The sequence below is a fragment of the Mobula birostris genome, chromosome 2, assembly GCF_030028105.1.
Source record: "Mobula birostris isolate sMobBir1 chromosome 2, sMobBir1.hap1, whole genome shotgun sequence".
Taxonomy (NCBI): Eukaryota; Metazoa; Chordata; class Chondrichthyes; order Myliobatiformes; family Myliobatidae; genus Mobula; species Mobula birostris.
Genome location: NC_092371.1, coordinates 41,749,821 through 41,770,529, shown reverse-complemented (window position 1 = coordinate 41,770,529; position 20,709 = coordinate 41,749,821). Strand labels below are relative to the sequence as shown.

General features: G+C 37.1%; 2 protein-coding genes across 4 annotated transcripts in view; one reads left to right on the top strand and one right to left on the bottom strand.

Moving 5' to 3' along the window:
* LOC140186074 (uncharacterized) overlaps positions 1–20,709 on the top strand; it is a 66,267-nt gene that overhangs the window by 35,584 nt on the left and 9,974 nt on the right. The window contains exons 4-5 of one of the 3 annotated variants that reach the window (XM_072239950.1): positions 3,325–3,456; positions 3,740–8,054. In XM_072239950.1, coding sequence (XP_072096051.1) covers positions 3,325–3,456; positions 3,740–3,853 — 246 coding nt within the window. In that variant the 3' untranslated portion in view covers positions 3,854–8,054. Of the gene's footprint in view, positions 1–3,324; positions 3,457–3,736; positions 8,055–20,709 lie in introns of those variants that run through there. The other 2 variants (XM_072239943.1, XM_072239933.1) reach the window with 2 other exon arrangements.
* Positions 15,646–20,709, bottom strand: part of adnpb (activity-dependent neuroprotector homeobox b) — a 37,622-nt gene continuing 32,558 nt past the window's right edge. The window contains exon 5 of the mRNA XM_072239907.1: positions 15,646–20,318. Within this exon, the coding sequence (XP_072096008.1) occupies positions 16,635–20,318 (3,684 nt within the window). The 3' untranslated portion in view covers positions 15,646–16,634. The remainder of the gene's footprint in view (positions 20,319–20,709) is intronic.

Genomic DNA, 20,709 nt, shown 5'->3' with positions numbered 1-20,709 from the left:
ATGTGGAATTAAAATGTGTGGCCACTGGGAGATCCTGCTTTCTCTGGCGGACAGAGCGTAGATGTTCAGCAAAGCGGTCTCCCAGTCTGCGTCGGGTCTCGCCAATATATAAAAGGCCACATCGGGAGCACTGGATGCAGTATATCACCCCAGTCGACTCACAGGTGAAGTGTTGCCTCACCTGGAAGGACTGTTTGGGGCCCTGAATGGTGGTAAGGGAGGAAGTGTAAGGGCATGTGTAGCACTTGTTCCGCTTACAGGGATAAGTGCCAGGAGGGAGATCAGTGGGGAGGGATGGGGGGGACGAATGGACAAGGGAAACCACCCAAGTTTGTGATTAACATTTCAACTCTAACTACATTATATACCCTGTTAATCAGGCCTTTCCATTAATGTCCAGCTGCCTTTTTGTAAAACAGAAAACCTTGTAATACTAATATGAAATATAGTGCAGAATAAGCCCTTCCAGCAATGCTGCCCAGCAACCCCCTATTTAACCTTAGCCTAATCACAGGACAGTTTACAATGACCAATTATTCCATCAACTGGTGCATCTTTGGACAGTGGGATGAAACTTAAGCACCTGCAGGAAATCCACACAGTCACAGGGAGAATGTACAAACACCTTACAAATAGCAGTGGGAATTAAACCCGGGTCACTGGTACTGTAAAGCATTATGCTAACTGCAGCACTACTGTATCACCCTATCAGCATCAATAATGTTATGTATAGGACTTTGGATTACTCCGTTAGTCCCATGACTGCTTTTGTTATCAATTTACTTGATTAGATTCCAAAAAATGAGCCCTATTTTTCTTATGCAATAATTTCAAATAATGAATTTGGTTTGATGCTTTGTAGTAGGAATGCATCTGAGGTTGTTGGATATTTCTATAAATTGAATTGAAATAATTACTGCAAAATGTGCACTAATTTCCAACAGACTCTGCAATGGAACTTTACATTCCTCAGAATGCAAAAATGGACAAAAGGCAGGGGTACAAAGTTCAAAGGAGATCAGAGCGAGTTTTATTTTCCCCTGGCAACATGCCTGATTGCTACTTGGATGGGATTATAATAGCTGATAACCAATAATAGGTTGCCAGTTGGAAAAAAACTCTAATACATTCTAATAAAAATCCTAATATCCTTAAGTGATTTAGTGATTTTATTGCTTTAAATTCTAATACCAGGGTGTCCATAGATCCCTTCCATTTTTTAAATTACAAATGAGATCTTAAACATCATCTACTATTCCAGAGTTCATTAACATCATGTAATATACATCGTGAACAATTAAAAAGACTTTTAAAGATGTTATGTTAAAGTCTGTATAATTTAAGAACTTTAATGAAATGGATGTTTTCAGGCAGTAATCTTTAAAATGGTAGTGTAATGAAATTGGAGTCAACTAGTTCTAAGTTAACATTTTTTGAAGACTTACATTTGGAAATGACTGGCAGCCTTTGGCATCTTGTAAGACAAATCACAGCTTTCGTTATCTTAAGATGAAAATCATTTCAATCCCTCAAGTTCAAGGGCGATATGCTTCCACACTTGTTTTAAGGGTTCTGATATCTCAGGTGAGGCCATTAGACTGTACACATGACCAGAGTTAGGGACAAAAATGCCTGAACATTGTCAGTAGGCCATTTTATAATAGATAAAAAAAAAGCTTTTGGCCTTTAGAAGAATTTCATCTCTTTAATAAACCCAGCCATGCTTAGATTCCCCATACCTTCAATTAGTCCCATCTTGCCTTACGATGAAATAGATCAGAAGTACAATTTGACTAAAAAAAAACAGGGAACTTCCTGCATTTCCTCATATTGTCCATTAATGTTTTTGTAAGCATGGTGAGATTAAAAAGAAACTCCCTTTCAGTGCCAAAATGACTCATTCACCCTTTTATTTGCATTCTTTGATCTTTACCCAACTTTCCTCTCATATGCTCTCAATCTTATGAAGGTACACCTAAAGTGCTTCTCTAAACAAATCCCTGCTCACAGTCTGAGTAAAATGGATAGAAATGGCAAATATCATAGCTTACACAGCAAAGTTTGTTCTAACATATACGTAGATCTAAATTTAATGTTAATTACAATTCACTATTATTTACCCAAATACATGGCAAGTGAGGAGCTTTTGTAACTGAATTGCTCAAGCGCTCATTCATTTTCCAATCAAAAACGTGGAATTTCATGAATAGGATCAAGATTCTAATATTCCCCTGGTCTGGGTACAAAACCTATTTGTCAAGTACTTATTGCTGCCTCTTTTGTGATCAATTAGATCAGCACCAACTAGTAATTGTATTTTAGATCTTCCATGTCTGTGTGGCTTGCTTGCTTATTTGTTCCAAGGGGTAGGTGTTGCCTTCTGCTTTCTGATTTGGTGATAGCAGCAAGTTCATGCAGCCTCAAACGTATTATATGTACAAATTAGCTGATGTAAGCCACAGTCCTTTAGCCTGTTTATTAAAGACTATGGAATTGTTTAATAATTATTTGTAATCTCATTGCATTCCATGGTAACCCTTTACCCCTTATTTATCAATTATCCAACTACTGTACCTTAAAAATATTCAATGTCTGCTTCAATTTGCCTTGGAAGGAAGTTTGAAAGACTAACCTCAGAAAACATTGTCTTCTCTTAAGTAAATGACTTCTGATTCTCGATTCTCAAATAGAAACATTCCACATTTGTAAAGTTCAGCCAAATCTCTTTTTTCTGGCCTCCAGTGAATATAAATCCACCGTTCTCCAAGACAGCTTGCCCATTCCACATATTAGTTTGGCAAACCTTCCAGGCTATTTCCTGAGGATTCTTGGACAGGATCAGTGTGAAGATAAACGCAAAAAAAAACCCAGCAACTTTGATGTGTGTTGTCAGTGTGAAGAGCAAGTTTCCTTTTGTGGAGTAATTGTAACCAAGAGGTGGACACTGTTTAAAACTAAAGGCCCATCCACTTAAAACAGAGGCATTTATTTCTGAAGGTGGCAAGTTAGTTTGTCTTGCCAACTTTCGGGTTAATGCATAATTCACAGTGGAAGAGTTGAGCATAGTGGATATTTAGACAGACTTCTAGCAGTAGCTTCCTTTATGTCTGCAAACCCGTAAATTGGATGGAATCCTTTGTTATGTTTAATTAGTTTATACCCTCTTCTGTACTGATCATTTTGCATTGATGGGATTTACTTTAACTCCCTTTCAGATTTTCCAAAATCAAAAGCAACAGTAAAGCCAGGTACAGCTTTTAGGTGAAAAATATTAGATTCTTAGCCTTAAATGTCTTACAGTACACACAAGTTTATCTTTGTCAGATTTTTGTGAAGATGGTTGAACAGAGTGCAACTATGCTGGAGGAACAAGTGATTCAGGCAGAAAAAGACTCTGGCAACGTGTCTCGGGGTGTTTGCAGATTCCTCCATTCAATCAATGCACCGTTTTTGAATGTAAGTAAAAGCACAAAGCCATACATAGACATGATAAATTTATTTATAAATTTGTTTAACAGTTCAGGTGCTCAGTAACCTGTTCACTATCAACATTTTTAAGGGAAAATGTCTTTGGTTCATTTGGACTTTTTTCTGGGGGTGGGATTAATCCCAAAATAGTTTTGTGATAAGTATGCAATAGAAGCCTGCACAGTGCATTAGCTTCTATAAGGGAAGAAACATTCCATGCGCTACAGCTGACATTTTGTCCAAATTTTAACGATTTTTCCTCTTCTAGAAGAAACGTAACTGTATCAGCCAGCAGAATTTCACATATGAGCTACCCAACCTATACCGAACTGAAGCCTATTTTCCTGCAAATCACAACAGGACATTCTTTAAACCAAACGAGTGAGGGTAATTTTGTTGCTCTTGCCTAAGAGGAAACTATTTACGTTAACGTGAAGAACCTGGCATTACTGCAAGTTTTCTACAGTTTGTGTCACTAAGTTCTACTTGGACGAAAGCTGTAAAGTGCTTCATTGCAACCGTGGAGATATCCTATGAACTAACTCAAAGTACAAAGGGACTTGCATGAAGAAACTATAGGATTGTCTTACTTGAAAATTGTAGGTTATTAATGAAATAATACAGGCCGAGTACCCCTTATCCGAAATTCCAAAATGTTATCGAGTGCTGACATGATGTCACAAATGCAAAATTCCAAAAGGCACTGGGAAGTTTCCTCAGCGATACGGAGGTCTCTGCGCACCACGGACAGTTCTGAGAAGTGATCTTACATATGTAATGAACAGAAGTTAATGATAAAATAGAAAAAAACAGCATAAAGTAAAAAATGAAGATCTCAATTGTGTCCTGAAAGAGTGGATTTGTCAACTTTGGAGTGAATGCATGTTGATCATGAAACAAAGATTTATCTTGAACTGAAAATTGAAGATAATTGTGAATATTCAGCAGGTTGGTTGCAGAAATTTATGGAAAGGCATGGCATTTAATTTTTGAAGATTTGAGATAAAAATGTCTGCACCACAGGACAGAGAAATTGATGAATTTGCCAAGATTGTCACTGATGAAAACCTTGATGTGCTGAACAGGTGTATCAGTACATATGTGTAAGTGCACAAGTGTAAGACAAAGACTGCTTACCGGTAGCATATAGATGCAGAGTTGGAAATGATAGCGATCCCAAACTATCTCATTATATATTCCAAAATCTTAAATATTTCCAGCCCCAAACATTTTGGATAAGGGGTACTCAACCTGTAATGCCTGGAGTTGTAGTTCCAACAACACACTAAAATCTCACAGCTGTTCCATGGCCCAGGCAACTTAATATTATGCTTTTTGGTATATAACTTCTCTTGTGATAATTCAATGAACAGTTAACCATATTATGAACGTGAATCTAAATTGGCAGCATGTGCACCTTCATGTCGTAGGTCTTAAAAGCCACACTGGTTTTCACATCTATGCTTAAATACCAAGTACTGATTTAATATTCACTTGACTTGATTATTTCATGCTTATGAATATAGCACTTTTCCTGTCATGGGAAATTAGGCATTTTATTTGCTAGAAAAAGGTCAACTGCCATTTTTCGCATCCAAAAATAACACTTCCTGTTATAGGATGTAAAGCTTACAATGCCCGGAGTTTTAAAATCAACATAAGAATAGAGTAGAAGAAATGAAATGCTTAAGAATTTGTGGATAATAAAAGGAACGAGTAAGTGACTCATTTTGTGCAGGCTTTCGAACCAAAACTAGACCCTTTTAGTACCAATTCTCCAAGGTTTTATCTTCTGCAAGGCATTAATAGGAACAGTTTTACATCACGGAAACTGCATTTAAATTATCTGTTAAAGCACACTTCCTGTTAACTGTACACAGTTCTTGCCCAGCAGTACAGACATACAGAAAGCACCTCTTTTTCTTTCTGTAAAGTATAGCAACCATAGGCAGTTGCATTTGGCAAGTTGTATTTCTATTGATAAGTGATACAATCTAGCCATGCACAATGGGAAATTTTAAAAATGGATTGTTAAACACTCATAAAAAGGAGAGCGAAAAATGCACAATGTTACATTTGTATAAATTCAGCCTCCCAGGTAAACTTCAGTAAGTTATAGAACATTACAGCACACAAGGACCCCTTCGGCCCATCTAGTCAGAACCGAACTGTAATTCTGCCTTGCCCTGTCGACCTGCACCCAGATCATAGTCCTCCATGTACTTATCCAAAACTCTTAAATGTTGAAATTGAACCCACAACCACCTCTTCCATTGGCAGCTTGTTCCACATTCTCACCACCCTGTTCCCCTTAAACATTTCAACTTTCATCTTTAACCCAGTTCTAGTATGAATTAGAGCATCAGTTTATTAAACTTTGAATGCTTATCAGATTGAAATTGCCATTTGTATGAATTCAGAACAGCTTTTCACTCAAAATGTTTACAGGCTTTGAAGGTAATTTGTTTTCTACATAGTTTTGCAGAGCAAACCTTTTTGCTAGCATCTCTGAAATAGATTGGGTGAGAGAGATGTTACTTTGCAAAATAGCTGTTTGTGAAATGTCAACTACGTTTGCATAGAAATTAATAGAACAATTATTTTATGTTATAGCAACGAGTGGTGAGAGTAAGAGTATAGGATTACAGAGTATGAGTTGTATTTTTGTAATTCATTCCAAATTGCCCCTTATTCTTCTCATTTGCTATTATCAATCCAGCATAACCAATGTCCTTCACTAGCTTGTAAGAATTGTACATTTGGCATTTTTTTACACTGATGTATTTTTAGTTTTATATTATTAGCTGTCAATTAGATTGAAAAATTTACTTTTAAAGATGCACCAAGATTTACCTACATTAAAATTATATATTAGTGTATTGGTACTCATCTATTGGAGCTGTTACTTTACACTGTTGTAAACTGCTCAACGGAACTGTCAAAGACTCATTATGGACACTGGATTTTGTGCAGCTTTTTAATACTTTGTGGTACTTCATTTCATCTGAAGGACTTCATTATTGCATTTACCAAAAACAAATATTGATTTATTATATATTTTTACAGTGACTCCAGTTATTTAGAATTATACTAGTGTATTGTTAATTTACTACATTGTGCATGGATTTCTAACTAGCATAAACTAAGATGTTTGGCCTATGTATCAGTCACATACCAACAGGATGTTTGTACTTAATTTTTAATATACCCATCTACAGCCAATTTAAAGTTTCCCTAATTTTAGTTTTTAATCAAGTGTCCATGCAATTCTCAGAATAATTCATACAAGATTAGACTCTAGTAAGCCACATATTACTACATGCATTCATATTAAAGAGAAATCTGATCACCTATGAACTTGAATTTGTCTCCTGAAATTTATAGCAGAGAACTAAGAATTTATATTGGCTTTAGGTTTTGTTTCAAACCATGCCACCAAATTAAATCTATTTGATTCACGTTAATTATTAACCACAAGTTTGAATGGCCACTTCAAAAGATGTGTTTTTGACCAGCACTGTCATGTAGTGACTTAATAAGAATCTTTACAGTCAACATCAGTTCTAGTCCAGCTATCACGACATTCAAGTGTCAAACTATTTCAATGCTGATACAAAATTATCAATGTTTAATGGATTCCTATACATATTTGGATTGGCACCAATTAGAACCATTTAGAATTGGAAATGTTCAACGAAATTTTTTGAAAGGTAACTTTTCAGATAAATACTCCTTTGGCTATGAAAGGTTAACTTCTGACTTAAAAATCTGTGGACTGTAATCATACTATTGGCATTTATCTCAAAATAGCAGTTTCAAAATCACCCACCCATAAAGCAGCACAAGATGCACTGTGAAATGATTTTCAGTCTCAGCATTCCTGGTTAACTAAAGACAAAAAAAAATGCCATATTAGATTGGTGTATCCAGTATGAGCCATTAGTTAGGTTGAGATGAGACTTGCTTGACTTCTGTAATTTCATGCCATCACTACACAAGTCCTTGACTGGAGGAGAGACTGCAATAAAGGATTATTCAATTGTACAAAATTGCCAAGATAAAACATTTTATAACACTTAGCCCATCTTATATGCAGTTATTCACCTTGTTCTTCAATGCAGTTTTTTTTGGGAATATGTACTCAAGCACATTTGGTGATACTCCCTGGTCGATAAATTGCACAGTGTGAGCTGTGATACTTATAGATCAACCTTTAAGTGTCCTTTTTAATTCTCTGAAATTTAATTTTCCGTTGCAATTACTGATCATTGTGTAATTGCCAAATCAAAAAGTTAGTTATTTTTATCTTATTGCAGAGAATTTCAACTGCATTTGCATGTTGAAATGTTGATAATTTTGCTGCATACTTTAATAACAGCTAAAGAATGACACACTGAAGCACACTATGAAAGGACTGGAGTTTTTTTTCTAAGACTTTGATATTGAATTACCAAAGCAAGCATGCCAATTCAGAATGAAAGTATTTGAAGCTATTAAATATCCATCAAATTAGCAAACAGTAGCATTTACCACTAGATTCTGATTTTCTTCACTAATCTCTGACTCACCATTAGAAGTATATTTTTATCATTGATACTTCTAATTACAATGCCTTAAAATTCAGCTGTGTGACTTTCAGTAATTGTATTAAACTAAATACTTTTGCCATATGATTTTCCATCCATTCAATTGTAGAATAATCCTACAAGGTATTTTCTGATAAAAGAGGTGCATAAAGAATTGGTTAGTGGAGGAACAATTGTACACACAAGGGGAAAAGTGAGATAGCTGAAAGAAAACTTCAGAACTGGAGAAAAATTTTGGAACAGGTTGCTTGCATTTTCAGAAATAATAAATGTTAACATGATACAGGTTTTATTTTCTTGAGGTGAGATCCAAGTGTCAAGGAAACATGCCTTGATAAACAATATATAAAGAATACTTTTTATACTTTATAGTCACCAATTGATACCAGAGCGTACAATCATCACAGCGATATTTGATTCTGCTCTTCGTGCAGAATATCTAGTAATATCGATTACTATCGATAGGATAAAACCAGACATTTTTAAGATGATATTGAAGAGCGGCATTTAAAATCAAGTTTGCAGGTAATTAAGGTTGAATGGAAGTTCAAGCAGCACATTAGCCAAAGACAGTATATATTTTTAAAGGAACTCTGAGGTAAGTAGTTATTATTTTGCTTCAAATGGCAAATGATCTGGTTGAGCTGTGAAAAGGGTTGAAATTGAGTTTCTGTTAATGAAGGCAGTAGCTTTAGATAATTAGCTTCCAGATAATCGGCAGTCTTTCAGTATCTTACTGTCTTTTAACATTAAGGTAGGGGAGCAAAACTGCATCAAAGTATATATGAACCCTGCCCTTGGACTGTCCCACCTCCATCAGGAAAGAAGCTACACAGCATCTACAATACCACCATTCAGAAAAGCCATCAGGCTGATCAACATCTCCACCTATAAGCCATTTCACTGACCACCATCGTATCATTTCCTGTCAGTCACCTTATGTGTCAGTGTATGTATGTAGACTATTCTTATGTATTCATATTTATCGTATTTTCATGTATTTCTTTATGCTGATTTGTTTTTTTACGTTGAGTCAGATCCAGAGCAACAATCATTTTGTTCCCCTTTAGACTTGTGTACTGAAGAATGTCAAAAAAACAATCTTGAAACAGTTACACTGATGAGAAAGAAATCAAGGGCATACTTTGGACTCCAAAGTTACAATCAGGGTTTGAAAATTTGTCCCTTGACATATGTATCTAGCTAGAATTGAATACATAACAGAACAATGAACACAAATTTGAAATGCAGTGCAGGTCAGTATACATACAACTCCACTATAACTCCATGTTTAATGCAAACAGATTCAGAACAATGATAGACAAATTAGAGGAAAGGGGGAGTTGTACAGGTCATGAGTAATTTTAATATTTTATATATATATATATATATATATAACGGAAAGGAACAGCAAATAGGTAATTATGATTTTGGATTAATCAGTTTTTATCAAGGATAAAATAAGTTTGCAAAAAGACCTGTGGAGTTTCAGTGAAGTTTGTCAAAGGATACAGCAGGATATGCATCAGTTAGTTATTGGGCAGAAAAATGACAAATGAAGTTTAATCCTGGCAAATGTAAAAGGAACACAAACATATAATGGCTGGATAAACCACTGAAGTACAAAGTTATCTTGGAGTCCTAGTCTCCAGCTCCCTGAAAGTGACAACACAAGTAAATTGAAAAAAAAAATAGCTACGGCCTGTTTGCCTTCAGTGCTGGGGCATCCTCATTAAGGACTCTCACCATCTAACACACAGCCTTTTCATTATTACGCTTAGGAAGGTGGTTTGTTGTTCAGTCGTTAAGTCTTGTCCGACTCTTTGTGACCTCGTGGTCCTTAGGGTTTTCATGGCAAGATACAGAAGTAGATTGCCAGGCATTTTTCCACGCAGATACTGCTGCTGCCCAGGTTGGGTCCCAGCTGGATTTGAACTCAGGACCATCTGCCTTGAAATCCGGTGTTGATGCCACTACACCGCCAGCTGGCCCAGGGAGGTGGTACAGGAGCCTAAAGACACACACTCAAAATGTTTTCCACCATATTTTTATAAAGTCCACAAACAGTACCTCACTATTCCTCTTTTGCACCACGTATTTCTTGTAACTTACAGAGTAACTTTTATGTCTTGTAATACTACTACCACAAATTTCAATGGCATATGTCAGTGATAATAAAGCTGACTGTTGATAGGTTCAGGTTGCAGTTGTATAAAAATTTGGAGTACTGCATGCTGTTCGTTGCTTCATTACAGAGGAATGCTTTGGAGAGGATTCAGAAGAGGTTTATCAAAATGATGCCCGGATTAGATGATACGAACTATAAATAGAGGTTACCATACATCTACTGATGCTTCTGGACACATCTTCAGTGATGTTCCTGGAATCATCGGATGTTTCGGGTCTTTCGACATCATACAACCTCCTCCAGGTGACCCAGCCGGGGCTGATCAGACCCCAGCTTGTGGCCAGATGGCTCTCCTCTTCCTCTCTCCCTTGATGCCCAAAATGCTGAAGGCTCTAACTAAGGAACGGGCTGCGAATCCCCTACAACTAACCTCCACTGGAAGACAACTCACTCTCCATCCAGCCTGCTGACAGTTGCTGACCAGTCCTGCATACTTGGAAAGCTTCCTTTCAAAGGCCTCTTCCAAGCTATCTTCCCATGGGACTGTCAGCTCCAGCAGCACCACTTGCTTAGTAGACCCAGACACAAGGACAATGTCTGGTTGCAGGGTGGTGGCTGCGATATGGTTGGGGAACTTCAGCTGCCAGTCCCTTGCAGAGGTCAGGATGCCTGCAAATGTTCTTTTGGCATAAGAATATCCAGGGAATGGATATGGTTCATGTACAGGCAGGAAGATTACTTAAAAAGAAAATTTCATATTTGTGAGATTATGATCTCCCATAAAAAAAGTGAATCAGCGCCAAGCTTTCCATATACGCTTATCTAATCCCTCAAAATCTCCTCTGCCCCCAGTCACTAGACTTTAATTCCCAGGTTTTTCTCTCTCTCATCACTGGGCACTTCACCAGTAGCTAACAGTGATGTATAATCCAGAGAATGAGAAGGTTAACATATGAGAAGCTTTTGAAGGCTCTGGGCCTGTACTCATTGCAGTTTAAAAGAATGAGGAGAGAAATCACATTGAATTGAATATTTAAAGACCTAGATAGGGTGGACATGAAGAGTATGTAACCTATAGTGAGGGAGTTTAGGACTAGAGGGCACAGCCTAGAATCAAAGGTCTTTAGAAGAGAGACAAGAATTTTGGCCGTGGAGGTCATCATTGGGTGTACTTAAAAGTGGAGTTTAACAGGGTCTTAATTAGCAAGGGGGTCAAAAGTTATGGGCAGAAGGCACTAATGGGGTTGACAGGGATAATAAATCAATAAAGTTAGGTGATGGCCAAATCACCTAACTCTGCTCCTATGTTTTATGGTCTTTTGATTCAACATCATAGACTGAAGGTCCTTTCCTGTGCTGTAAAGTTCTGAGGTTTTAAAGGGAGATACAAAGAGATGTAATCAAAACTAAAACCAGCACACAAGTTATTAGGAAATATGCAAAAGGTAACCAATACTTTTAAACCTCAGTACTATTATTTATTTGCAGTTGTTGTTGAAGTAAGCACACTCAGTGGAGAAGACAAGTTATCTCTGGAGCAACAATGAGCTGCTGGACGAACTGAGTCAAGCAGTGTCTGCACAAGGAACTGTTGACATTTTCAGTCAAAACCATGCACTATTTCTACTTCCTTAGCAATCAAGATGATTTTTTTTTTCTCAGAGGGACTAGTAACCACATCCAACCATCTTGATAAAATGTACTGGATAGCTCACTTCACAGGAAACCACCAGGATGGAAGAAGATATCAAAGACTTCAGCCTAACGCTTTATCCCAAATTCAGTCATCTTCACTACTGCCATACTTTCAATCACATATTGCTAGAATAATTTATTATTAATACACCACACCCATTGAAATCAAATTACAAACATCTCATGGGAACATAATTAATATAAGAGCTTTTGATTGGAACTGCAGGCATGACTTCCAATAAAAAGTTACTTCTGAGCACTTACAAGTGATCATAGCTCTTGTATCCTTATCCTGATAGCCATGGGGAAAAAGTAGGCAGGATCATTATCCGACCAGATCTTTCATGTTACAGGTGTTGAGAAATACAATAGATTTCATCAGCAAAGACTAGCTCCACTACCAGCACAAAAATATGGACCGTTGAAATCTGGACATGTTGCTGATATTGCCTCCTGGGAATTGTTTTGAATTCTACTCCTTCTGCATTATTGTCAACCCATGATTCTCATTCCCTGCGCCCAAGAATACGCATCCATGCAGGCAAGATATGATGCTAGCAGTTTGATCAGACGTGAAAAAATATTTTGGAAGCACCAGGTAGTTCTATTTAGTACCAAAGGATGCAAAGGACAACCAACTGATACATAGTGGGATGCCATTATTTTAAAAAAAAATCAGGAATGTTTCCAAATCTAGCAATTAAATGTAATTCTTCATTTCTGATGAGTTGACATTTTGTCTGAGAAGATATAATGCCTACTGACACCTGCCACAAATCCATCCTTATGAGAAAATATTAAACAGATTGACCTTACATTCTGAAAAATAAAAGCATAGAAGATGACCTTGTGACACCTACAAGCTCTAAGATGGTTAGATAAGTAGATGCCACAGGACATTTACCTGCCATAGGAAGTTAGCACTAAGGGTTATAGTCTCACCACATGGCAAAGTAAAAAAAAATTCTTCTCACCAATCTTTTTGAATTTGAGTCATGGAAGCGCAGTAGACTTTAAAACTTTGGAAAACGGGGTATGGAGGCCTAAACAGGAAAATGGTGTCAAGGCCCTTATATAATATGCACAACAGAATGATTAATCTATTTTTGGTTTGTGATTATGGATGGCATAACTTGCTAAGATTAAAGTTTGCCTCTAATACTACATATATACAATATATACAGTTTATTGCCTCAACTGGGGAATAGGACTTTTGAATGTCCAAGATTTGAATAACTTTGATAAAAATCGGCCAGCTCAAGTACCCTTTCCCTTCAAGATACTAGAACAGCTATATGAAGCTTTGGGGTTTATTCTATGCATTCAAATGGGTACAGCATTTTCATCCTAATTTCACAGTGTTCTTGTAAAGTCAGTGACACTAACACACACAAACTCTGGCCAGTGCGCATACAATTTGACTGCCATTAACTAAACCAGCACAAAAGACTGAGGAGCTTCAACTGTGAATAATACCAAAGATAGAAATTCCACTTTCAATTTCATTAGTTTTATAAAAATGGTGGAACCAAACACAAAATCAAGCTTCAGCTCCAGGGCAAATTAATTGCTACTATGCTAAATAGAACCATTTGCAAGCCTGTAAGGAAGTTTAAAAAAACAGAGATTTTTAAAAACTGATCCTAGTATAATATCCTTTGCTATAGCTAACTAAAAGAATGTCAAAAAAATTCCAAAGAAATTATGTATTTTATATTCAATTTTTGACTTCAACTCTTTGTACTTATTACAGCAAAAGGAATTGGATTGCAGCACCAAACCAAGATATATTTTTTAAAGATTCTCATTGTTGCCTGCCCTATGGCTGATTTCCAGAATAATTTAAACCTATTATAGGCTGCACTATATCATAGCAGTTAGTGAAATGCTTTACAGTACTAGATCGGTGTTCAATTCCTGTCTGCAAGTACTTTGTACATTCTCCACACGGCTACATGGGTTTGCTTTGAGTGTTCCAGTTTCTCCCTCGCATTCCAAAGCCATACAAGTCAGGATTATGAAGTAGTGAGAATGCGACGTTGGTGTCAGCAACACTTGCAGGCTGCCCAGCACACAGACATAAATGATGCATTTCACTGTATGTTTAGATGTACATGTGACAAATGTTTTTGTAAGGTTATGTAGGAAAGTAACATACTGCCTAGCATTCTAAGAAATCATTTCAGAAACACTGCTTCCTCAATCATATATTTAGTGCACATTCAAGCCTCTCAAGCCCATGATGATTCTTTGCAGTTAGACCTATTCCTTGATGCTTCAAAAAAAAAAATCTGGAACTGCAATTTTTGAGTCAGAAGACAATATGTTAGCAATTGAGCTTAAAGAGACTTTGATACTAGCAATTATACTGATTCTATCCCCCAAAGCAGTCAGCCAACATTAAACATTCTAAATAGCATTGCTCATGATTAGAAAATGAAGTTTACAAATGTATTATCAAAACATACAGAAAACCCCACAAAATACAGCACTTAAGTTTTTTTGTTACAACTAATATACTACGTGTCCTGCATAACAACACGACTCAATGCACTGTGACACATAAAATGCTTGTCACCAAGTGCACGAGAATTAGGACAACTTACAAGTGTAAATCTTCAGCCATTTAAATCTGTAAATATGCACTGTAATCACATTTTGAACTTCACTTTCTTACTAAATTCTTTATAAAGAGAGAAACCCCCATATTATCAGTTTGGAAGTAGTCCCAAAAACCAACATATCCATCAAGTGCAGTCTACATTTACATTTTTTTTCAGAAATATAATCTTTAAGCCTTGACTACTGACCTAGCAACTTCAGTTTTCAATACCGTAGCTGGGAATTTAAATTCCTATGGTTAGACAAATCTTTCTGAATTACTAATGAGATTGAAACCAAACCCATCTAGGTAAAGAAAATAGCCTAAGAAGAAATTTAGACCAATACCCATACAGCTAGCTCACCAAGCTATGCAGCTCAAGGACAGATAAGTATGAGCAGTAAAAGCTACCATTACAGCAGTACACATCTTTACCAGGAATAACATTAGTCCATAAATAAGTAAGGTTGCTTAATTTCTGAATTTTGTCAGGATTCTTCTTCAAACTTTCCCTTGCAAAAACTTATTCATAAACAAGAATAGTTTGGCCAAAAAACAATCTGGTTTCTGTTAAATTGAAAGGGTTATCTGAAATTAAATTGCTTTTACAGTTTCAATAACATGGAATAAAGATGCAGTTCAACATCTTAGTAGAACCTGAAAAAAGTGGAATCCAGACTCCTAATCTGACTTGAGTTAAGGTGTTATCTTCAGAACTGAAGTACAAATTAATGCATTAACATTTATCCATGCATATAATCCAACTTCAATGGAGATTTACATAGCCACTGGATTACTGAATTATTACAACTAATTAGTCATGAAGAAACTACACAAAGCTCACAGCATACTCTGAATGCACAAACACTAAATTTATAAAACATAACCAAGGTGCAGCAGTAATTCAAGGTGCACCCTGACCAAAAACAAAAAGTAGTAATTTCTGCCTAATATTTATAGCTTCAAAATGATTCAAGAATGATTACAAAACATATCTATTAGTGAACTTACAAAACAGCCTGTATTTAAGTTTTAAGTTTAAAATATTGTTGAATTTCATTAAATGGTCTTTATGAAACTCATATAAGGACTGCATTTTATTTAAAACTGTCCACTATGTCAAGTACATAATGTAAAAATGCATGTAAATATCATACACAATAGAGTACGATAAAGCATTTTATTTTCCATAAGTGTAAATGAAAAGTACAAAGGAAAATAAAGATCACAAAAATGAAATTTACTACACAGACACTATTACATAGATGATACAATGTATACAAACACCATAATGGTGTTTTTATCCCTAACATATAACCTTGAAATAGGCAAAAGTAGGCATTTCTAAATATTTGCCATGTTTTACCCAATTCACCATGTGCGCTGATCCAAACACAAATCAGTCAAATCAGCATATTATGAATTTCATTCCTAATTCTGTAAGTAATTTAGGCTGAAGGGAGACTTTAAAAATGCATTAACATTTGAAATGCCAGTAACCATCAATATTGGAGCAAAGGATACATTAAACAGCAATTTGCCATATTACAGTAAGGCCAGTTATTATGTTCAGTAAGCTACTGGCCAAATGCTACCAAAGTTGTATAAGGATATGTGCAATAAAAACTAGTTTTATAATAATGTTGACAGACACTACAGCACAACCTCCTTCAAGCAGTTATCAAGTGAACTAAATGCTGCATTTATTTGACAGCAGGGGCACTAAAAAAAGGTGAATCATACAGTAAATCTAGAACAAGTACACAAGACCTATACGATAAGCTTCACTTAGAATGGCTCTAAAACTGTAGAAATATACATTCCAGCTACGCAGACTGAGTAAATGAATATAACAAACTTAAAGGTCTTATTGAAATCTATAGTACAGTACACTGTTAACCAGTAAGTACATGTTGGCCTTTCACTACCATAGGTAAATGAGAAAACATTTAGAAAGTAAATTACAATGCCACTTTTGTACAACTGTAGAGCAACCTGAGGGCAAAATGCAACAAAACCAGTTACATTTTACTGCCCCCCAACCCCCATCTGTAATTCTGTACCTTTGAATAGTCCTTCAGATTTTATACACTGGCTTTTTTCATTTTCAGATACTGCACACAATTCACAGCAAAGCTCCATAATAAGTCAAACTTTATGCAGGTTGACTACTTAACCCAACACCTGATGAAGATCCACAAACAGGTTCTGCCACATTATCAGAAAGACCATCATTTGACTGATCGAGGAGCTGATCAAGCTCCTCACCTTCACTATCTGCTGTGTTACCTTGCCATTCTAACAATGGATTAGACAAACTTTCATTTTCTGGCGAAACATTTTTCCACTCAGGCCGTTCTTTGGCCCACTTTTCTCCTTCATTTTGGAACTGTGCTCCACTCCATTCACGTGGCCCCCCTCCCCAATTTTGCTCATCATTTTCCAATGCAGCTTTTGTTTCAGAGGTCCGAGGGGGCTCCTCCTCCTCTTCACTTTGGGATACATCATCTGTCCATGGTCGTTTGATCCAAAATTCTTGCTTCAGCTCAGATGAAACATCTTCTTGATCAGATGCTTGTGGAGATACAAGTCCATCCTCAGCTGGTGAACCAGCTTCTTTGCATTCAGAAAGATCTTCTGAATCTTCACTTTCTGATTCCTTATCTTTTGATTCAGAAGATTGTTCAGGATACTCTTCATCCATATTTGAAACATCATCCTTCAACCCCAATGATGCATTTTCTGTAAATGCAGGCTTTCGAAATTCGTTATTTAAATCTTCAGGAACCATTTCAGAAGTTTCTTCCCTACTCTGCAAACCACTCATTTCACTTGATGACAAATCTTCACCACCACAAGTATTTGAAGCATTTTCCTCCATATTGTCTGGACTCATATTTGAAGGGCTTGCTTCTGCCATCTCAGCGCTCATATTAGATGGGCTCTCCTCTACCATCTCGGCACTCATACTTGAAGGGCTCTTCTCCACCATCTGGGAACTCAGATCCAAAGCACTTCCCTCCACCATATCAGAACTTACATTTGAAGGACTCTCTGCCACCATCTCAGAACTCATATTTGAAGGGCTTTCTTCTACCATCTCAGTGCTCTTGATTGAAGGACTTTCCTCCACCATCTGAGCACTCAAATCCAATGGTGTACCCTCCACCACTGCAGAGCTGGTGTTTGAAGGTCTTTCATCCACCTGAGTGCTCAAGTCTAAAGCATTGCCCTCCAGGTTTTCTGAACGCTGGTTCACAGCTTTTCCTTTCATCTTTCCCAAGTTTGGATTAGAATTTTCCTCCATCTGGGAGCTCAAATCTAAAATAGTTCCCTCCACTTTTTCAGATCCCAGACTTAAACCTCTTCTCCCCTTCTCCAGTTTCTGATTTACTTTTTCCATGCTTGGCTTTAAAGTAGCAGGTTCCTTACCATCTATTTCTTTGTTATTTAGCATATTCCAAGTAGGCCCAAAGTCCATGTTATGCTTTACTTTTCGCATCTCCATCATGTTAAATCCAAGCAGTACCTTGGGCCTGAACTTCTCACAATCTCGAACACATTTCTTCCTCTTATTGCTGAAGTGGGAAGCAATATCCGATTTCCATAACCATAAGCCAGCTGCCAACTTTTCAATTTCTCTTCTGCTTGGATAAGGTTGCTTGTTAAAATAGTTTGTAAGGAACATTTTTCTGGCCTCATAGGACTCATCCTCATACCCCTTGGGATCGATAGCTAAAACTACAGGCTCCTCTGGTTTATCCTCTCCCAAGGTAAAGCTCTGAACAGCTTCCTCACCATCCAATTTCCTTTTTTTCATTAAAGCAAAGTCCCCATATTCATACTCATATTCTCGCTTCATGGGCATTACACTTGGTGAATGAGTTACCTTAGCATGAGCAAGACTTCGATCCTGACCATTTTGTGCTTTTCCAACACCTCTACAGTGCACCAAATGCAATGTTATGGTAGAGGCTGTCATGTTACTTGTGTAGACTCCCAAACAATGAATGCATTTATAGGTAAGCTTTTTTTCCACTGGATGAATTGTTTGTATCACTTGATGTCGTTCCCTCAAGTGGTGTGCCAAAGCATCAGATATTGGACCCTTCAAAATAGAGAAGCACAAGGGACAAAGGGTTTTGCCAACATCATTTTTATAGGGTAATTGAGTTTGAGAAATAGAATTCAAATCTGGCTTTATTTTAGATTTCACTTGTGGTTTTGGCTGCTGCAGCTGCCCTTCTGGCTTTCTAAAAGCCAAGTTCTGATTCTGGGATCGATAATTTGTATTCTCCACAGAGGCACTCTCAGAGGTACTGTATGTAGTAACATGGAGCTGTATATTACTGCGACTACCTTTCTGTGTAGACAAATCAAAAGTTAATGTTGATTCAGTCTTGGGTCCCACTTCTTCATCAATATGAAGGATTCTTACATGTTCAGCCATCTTTTCAACATCATTGAAAGTGGACCGGCAATAAGGACACGAGAGTCCATGTATAAGCATATGGTTAAGCAGCGTTTCACTAGGTAAATAACGGTTACAGTAGAGACATTTGCTTGTGAAGCTATTGATCTTCTGAATGTAATTAGCTACTGCCTGGATCTTTTCAGCTTTATGCTCCTTCTCAAAGTGTATGCTATATACACTTTCTGGGAAAAGCTCATTACACATTGTACAAATCTTCCACTTCTGAGCAGCAGACCCAGCTAATGCAGGACTCTGGCTAGCAGAATTACTCAAGCCTGTTGGTGAAGCTAATGACTTCACCGCTGAAGTAGATAATCCTTGCATCCTTTGTGCTTGAGAAATACTGAACTGTGACTGTTTCATTGACAATTGACTGGATCCACTGTTCCCAGTCAAGCTACCCGCCTGAACATTATATTGCATCTGAGATGGTCGCCTCTGTTCACCAGCACCAACTCCATATTGACGCCCATTGCCACCAGAGATTAATTGTTTTACCGTCTGTGATCGCTGCTGAAGAGGAACTGGTAAACCACCTGGCAGTGGGAGCCTCATTTGTTGACCCAAAGGATAGTTATGTGCCATTGATGAAACAGCATATTTTGGTGGCAGACGACCACTACCTGACATAAGATTAACAGCAGAATTCTGTGCATTTTTGGACATGGATACGCGATTCATATTCTGCTGCATTGAAGTTTTCACACTCTGATAATTTCCAGCAGTTAAAGCTTTGTCATGTGGTTTTGGTGCTATCAGCATCAAAGGTTTTGATCTTGGAACAACCACATTTGTATGCCCTATCATTGCTGTTACTTGGTATCCTATTCGTTCATGGTCTTCAATAACATGCTGAACCAAGGCTTCATAAGTTTTGGGTATGAAGAGACAACGTTTACAGTGCACAGTCCCATCCTCTCTTCCGTTAGTGGCAGAAAACGTTCCATTCACTGACTTGTCTCCTGTTCTTGCCACATAAGGAGCTGCCACATGCTGAAAATGTTCTCTGTAAATATGTTTCCGGACAACATCATAAAGCGGATCTCGGTAAGTACACTTCTTACAGTAATAAACTGCTTGTTCCACGCTATCAGCATGTTTCAGTTTAAGATTGCTATCCTGCTTTGACTTTTCATGGTGTGCATTCTTGCCTCCACTAGGTACTTTCCAGAGAGGGACATGAAATATCTTGATATGAGTTTCCAGGGTCTTTCTGTCAGCATTGTATGGGCAATAAGGGCAATTAATAAGTATTTTGTTTTCAAAATCTTCACTATGAACATTTCTGAAGTGGCTTTTGTAGGCAGAAAAAAATTTGGATGCAAATGGACAAGCGCTGCAACAAAATGGCTTTGTACGATAATCCTGAAAATGAAAAAAAAAGATAATTGTTCAGCTATTTTGCAATAAAAGGCAATCTAAGCTCACCCATGAAGTAAACATAAATATAACAGTAGGCTATTGTATAATTTATCCGATATTATGCATATGACAAGTTTTATTTTGAAATGTAATGCCAGAATCTACTCTGAATCAATTATGTAGCATTCTATTCAGCCATGGCATAGTTTTAGTAACTACACTAGTAGTAACACACTAATTTCAAATTTACAAGCTGGCTGATAGTCCAGTTAATGAGAAGGCTGGAGGCATCTGAACAAATTTATCAACTGCATTTAATCACAATTCATATCTAGAGAGGAATCAATATTGATTTGTAACTATGTTGCATTCTTGAATTATAGCCTGAGCATTT